Raw genomic sequence first — 6,000 nt, 5'->3', positions numbered from 1 at the left:
TGCCTCAGCCTCCCGGGTAACTGGGACAAGGTGCATGCCACCACACCAGGCTAATTTTTGTTTTTTTAGTAGGGATGGGGTGGGTTTCACCATGTTGACATGGTGAAGAACTCTTGGTCTCGAACTCCTGACCTCGTGATCCACCCACTTTGGCCTCCCAAAGTGCTGGGATTACAAGCGTGAGCCACCACGCCAGGCCTGAAATGCCTATTTATTTTGAGATGGTTTTAAAAATTCCATTTGATGAATTTTTTAAAGTGAGTTAGACAATGTGTGTACATACACACAGAGACACACACCACCACACACCCACAAAATTCAGAGGCTTGGGGGGAAGGTTGTTTGCTGCCAAAAGATCTAACAGAAGAAAGCTTATATGCTGATCAAGTTTTAATAACATGGTTAACAAGAAATGTACACCATTTAGCAAGCACACAAAGACTGTGGGTAGGAACTACTGATCCCTGGAGTGTCTGGCTCCCAAGCCCATCTTCTGCCTACCTTTGGCATAGCTTCATAGTTACTACATTCAGAGAATCCAAGAGGACTGCATGGACAGATGAACCTTTATTTAAAAAAATAGCACTTCAAATAAATTAAAAGGGACAACCGTCAAGTGTTCAAATTGTGAAGAAATAGTTGAAAACCTAGAGAGACTCCAAGCTGCAGTCTTCTAACCTCATTCTTTGTCCGATGGCAAACCCCCACACATCTCAGTACTCCCACTCAATTTTTTCCCTACTGAGATGAGGGAAGCAATTGCAGACAGGAGACCAGACGGAGGAGAAAGCTGCATCTGATTGGAATGAACATTGCCACGTACTTGCTAATACGGGTTTCACTTTATGACCAAATGTATTCTTTCAAAAATAAAAAAGGGGAGAGGGAAGCTGCATGTTTTTAAAAATTGAAATTATTTAGGGATAAAACACTAACTCTAGTGCCTTTAACGGGCAATAGCAACTTTTTTCCTCCGAAGTCAAACACCATCCCCAGCTGAGCCTTTGTGCTACCAGCTTTTCAGGAGATGTTACCTAAACTTTATTAAAAGAAAAGAACAAGTTTAAATATAGACACTGGACTAGCCCAGTCTGTATTTTCAAGTCCACATTCTTCATCTGAAGCACTGCATCAGGGACCCCCCTGAGTCTGCATGTTTTCAAGTTCACAGTACATGGAACCAGTTTTTCTTTTTAATTTTTTCCTCACTCAGAGCAGCCACACACAGTGGCCGTTGACGCCGGAACCTCGGGCGGGGCCTTTTCCTATGAGGCCTGGCCGGAGCTGCCCAAGGTTTCTCCTCAATGAGAATCGATGCTGTCATGCTCTATGGATGGGAAAAAAGCAAGAAAATAAAAGCACCTGGTACAGGTTTCATCAGATCCATTCGGATTCGCTATGTTCCAAACCCGCTGCTGAATGCCATTTGTCCACTTTGTGTGTGTTGAACAGTTTGTGGCCTTGGAGTCTGTCTCAATTAGAAGAACTGTTATTGGACGCCCCAGAGGTTGATGCAATAGCAGCTCCAGCAGGGCTACTCGTAGAGACTGACTTTCGGATGTGAGGCAACAAGTAGGGATCACAGGCCAGCTGCTGGACATCAATGCGGTCCTCCTTTCGGTAGGCCAAGCATCGTCGAATAAACGCCTGCAAAGGAGAGTTTCTTGAAGATGGAGGCAGATAGTCTTGGCACCCCTGGAGGGAACCCTAAGGCTATTGGCTGCCAGGGCCCATAGCAAATATCTCCTAAAGAGAAGGAATTTAAGGCCTTCCCCAGAAACCACCAGGCAGACCCAAAGAAAACAAGGGAAGGAGAAGCACCAACAACAGTACCTCTCTGCTGCCACTGATTCCTTCCCAGACAGCAAGGGCTGAGCCATTACTGAAGGGAGGAAAAAGGAAGCATGACCTCTAAATACTCCTGCCCCCAAAGCACTAAGACCAACAGAAAAAAAAAAATCTCTCTTTGTCTTCGCTGGTTTGGATGGGAACAGTCTAACTTCATGGTCCTCCATCTACAAACCATGACCTCAAGTGAACTTCCTGCGGAAGTGAAAATTCTATCACCATATGAAGTGTCAGGAGACACACAACGGCTAACACTATGATGTGTCACAGGTGATAAAATCATTTCCCTATGTCGTAAAGGGAAACCTGAAAGGACTTGCATCCACGATAACACTGTAGACCCAAAAATGCAGTGAGTGGGGTTACACACGGAATTCCAGTTGACTACAAATATGGAGGCTATGCAGTTTTAGTTTCTGTAAGTCTTAGCATAAAGGCCCTTATATAGATTATCTGTCTTGTCCTGCTTGTTTTCTTCCTATTTTTTAGCTAGTTCTATTTAATGAGCTTCAATATAACTATTTTAAATAAATTAATTTTTAAAAATCTAAAACATCATTATTACAGAAAGTCCGTATTTTACACAAGGGTGACAAGGATGTGATGTGTCGGTACACACAGGTTCACTGGCTCTCTCAAATGGACTGCTCTGGCGGGGGATGTCGATGCAGAGGCTGCATGGGTGCAGCAGGCAGTATAAGGGAACTCTATACTTTCAGTTTTGCTGTGAGCCTAAAATTGCCTAAAAAGCAGAGTTGATTTGAAACAAAATCTACAACATGAATCAAGCTATTGATTTTCTGGTTTTCCCCCATGTTTGATAAACAAATTAATAATACAATGCCAATCCTGGCTTTTCAAAATCAAAGACAGGTACTGGCTTGGTTAAAGCATATGGAAGATAAAAACAATTCATAGAAATGAACATAATGATCCTTGGCCTTTAAAAATGAACTTTTCTAGGTGAAAGGCATAGAATTGGAGTTAAACAGGTTACCTTGGGTTAAATATTTGTCAAACTTTTTTTTTTTTTAACTTTTTTTAGAGACAAGATCTTGTTCTGTCACCCAGGCTGGAGTGCATTGGCATGATCACAGCTCACTGTAGTCTCAAACTCCTGGGCTCAAGTGATCTTCTACCTCAGCCTCCCAAGTAGCTAGGACCAAAGGCGTGCCCCACCACATCCAGCTAGTTTTAAAATATTTTGTAGAAATGGGTCTCACTATGTTTCCCAAGCTGGTCTCAAACTTGTGGCCGCAAGTAATCTTGCCACCTCATCTTCCCATAGTGCTAGGATTACAGGTGTGAGCCACGGCACTCAGCCAAGTAAACTTCATTTACCTTGAATTTTCTCTGTAGCTGCCAGTGTCAGCTCTTAAAACAGCAATCAGCTCACAGAGTTGCTCTGATTAAAACCTGCAACTGCCTTCCCTCACACTTACCCTCACCCTCCTGCCTCTCTTACCACCTTTCCCTTTGCTCTGTGGACCTGCAAAAAGTTTATTCTCACATCTGAGCTTCTCTCTGCTAAAATGCTTTCCCCTGCAGATCTATGGCTCCTGCAAATCATGGCTCCCACCTTCATACCATTCAAGATACTGCTCAAAATGTCACTTCATCTTTGAGGCCTTCCCTAACCATGCCATCAAAAAAGAAGTTTCTACCTTCTCATCTCCCTACTTTGACTTATTTCTTCATAACATGTGTCACCATCTGAAATGTATCCACTTTTTGTTTTATTGTTTTTCTCATAAGTGGAATATAAACTCCTTAAGGGTAGGGAACTGGTCTGCAGAGTTCACTGCTACATATTTGGTTTCACCCCCACTACCCAGAATAGTGTCTTAGTGTTTCATAGGCATTCAATAAATATTTGTTGTGGGAGGACAGGAAGAGAAGAGGATAGGATTTGGAGAAACAGGGACACAGGAGACAATTCATGGAAACATTTGGAGATACTTCTGTATTCTTCATAGCAAGTTCATCTAACAGTCTCTAAAGTTTTGGAGACATTTGTTCACTATTTATTGAATAAACACAAAAATTTGACAAAAGTTATATAAAGAAATAGTCTTGAAAAACCTGACAGATTAGGAGAATTAAACATCTACCAGATAACGTATTCAAGTCCCTCGGTGTCAACTCTGGGTGGCAGCTGCGGCACGGGTAGTAGAGCAGCTAGCTAGAGAATCTGTCAAGGGTTAGGTGCTACCAGTCCTCTTAAACCTCACAACCACCCTTTTTTTTTTTTTTTTTTTTTTTTTGAGACAGGGTCTTACTGTGTTGCGGAGGCTGGAGTGCAGTGGCTATTCACAGGTGTGATCATAGCACATTACAGGTGTGCAGCGCCGCACCTAGCTACAAACACCTTTTAAGGAAGATGTTTTTGTCTCTGTTTTTATGGATAAGGAAAAGCAGCTTAAAAGGTTTAACTTGCCTAAAGTTACACAGCTACTACTGAGTGCAGAGCTGATACCAAAATTAGGTTAACCAGGCTTCAAAGCTGAGCCTCTCTCCAGCTCTCCCAGGACAGTCAGGAAATCAGCATTTGCCTTAGGGATGTGTTATGGGACTTCTCCCTTGCAGATTTGATTTCTTGGTTATGCAGTACTTAAACTGTTGAACAATGGGGACAGGGAGTAATCAGTCAGGAATTACAAACAACTGCTAAAGATGTTAATTCTTACCCTGTGACATGGAAGCTATACCACTTGGAAAAAGAGGCTCTTTCCCAACCTATGTCACATAGGTACGCTGTGAAGGAACAGCAGAGATCAAACACCAAAAAAAGAGATTAGACTTGTAACTGGCTGGGCACAGTGGCTCACACCTGTAATCCTAGCACTTTGGAGGCTGAGGCAGGTGGATGACTTGAGCCCAGGAGTTTGAGATCAGCCTGGGCAACATGGCGAAACCCCTTGTCTACAAAAAATACAAAAAAAAAAGCCAGGTGTAGTGGTGCACGCCTGTAGTCCCAGCTTCTCGGGAGGCTGAGGTGGGAGGATCACCTGAGCCTGGGGAGGTCAAGGCTGCGGTGAGCCGTAATAGTGCCACTGCACTCCAGACAGGGTGACAGAGTGAGACTCTGTCTCAAACTGACAACAACAAGACTTACAACTGCTCACTTAGAGTTTAAAAATGCTGAATGACCATAGCATCAAATGGGGCTGGCTACTACTCATCTCAGAAGAACTGGTTAATAGAGATAAAGAAAATAGCACTGAAAAAGTAGGCTGGCTATTAGAATTTGGTTTACAGATGTGGCAAGGATGAATGACTATTTATAGCTTCCTTTTCACCACTTCCCATTCTATGCTTCCTTTGCCCCACTGACAACAGAATTTACTGCCTACCATTCGCTTGACATTTAACCCTATAATGTTGATATGGTTTGGCTGTGTCCCCGCTCAAATCTCATCTTGAATTGTAGTTCCCACAATCCCGTGTCATGGAGGGACCTGGTGGGAGGTAACTGAATCATGGGGGTGGTTACCCCCAGGCTGTTCTCATGATAGTTCTTACGAGTTCTGCTAGTTTTATAAGGGGCTTTTCCCTATTTGCTTGGCACTTCTCCTTTCTGCTGCCATGTAAAGAAGGATGTGTTTGCTTCCCCTTCCACCATGATTGTAAGTTTCCTAAGGTCTCCCCAGCCATGCTGAACTGAGTCAATTAAACCTCTTTCCTTCATAAATTACCCAGTCTTGGGTATATCTTTATTAGCAGCGTGAGAACAGATTAATACAAATGCCTTAGTACTCTTATATAATTTCTCCTACATGGGCATCAGCTTCCCAAATTAATCATAATCCCTGAATACAGATGAAGCTGAGTATCCTTCATGACATCCACATACCTACCTGTTCTCTCTCAACTGGAGTCTGCTCTCCCTCCCTTTCTAACTCTAGGGAGCCTTTCTGGATTAAAACACACACCGATCAACATTCCTTCTACTGGAACTGGGGATGGGGTGGTCAGGGTGTAAGCAATGTTCTTCTGTCAAGTGTTCTTAGGAATATTAATTCATGCCTATCCTAATGTTTTCAGTAACTCCTGAATTTCACACTGAAGAATCCATTCACTATTGGGGATGGGGTGATCAGGGTATAAGCAATGTTCTTCTGTCAAGTGTTCTTAGGAATATTAATTCATGCC

General features: G+C 43.0%; 1 protein-coding gene across 9 annotated transcripts in view; it reads right to left on the bottom strand.

Annotated features, from left to right (window-relative positions):
* Positions 1 to 548: 548 nt before the first annotated feature.
* Positions 549 to 6,000, bottom strand: part of LOC105483058 (tousled like kinase 2) — a 142,648-nt gene continuing 137,196 nt past the window's right edge. For all 9 annotated transcript variants that reach the window (XM_011743629.3, XM_071083390.1, XM_011743634.2 and 6 more), the window contains one exon: positions 549 to 1,647. In XM_011743629.3, the coding sequence (XP_011741931.1) occupies positions 1,474 to 1,647 (174 nt within the window). In that variant the 3' untranslated portion in view covers positions 549 to 1,473. The remainder of the gene's footprint in view (positions 1,648 to 6,000) is intronic.

This window comes from Macaca nemestrina, chromosome 17 (genome assembly GCF_043159975.1).
Source record: "Macaca nemestrina isolate mMacNem1 chromosome 17, mMacNem.hap1, whole genome shotgun sequence".
Classification (NCBI taxonomy): Eukaryota; Metazoa; Chordata; class Mammalia; order Primates; family Cercopithecidae; genus Macaca; species Macaca nemestrina.
This window is presented reverse-complemented; position numbering and strand designations above follow the sequence as displayed.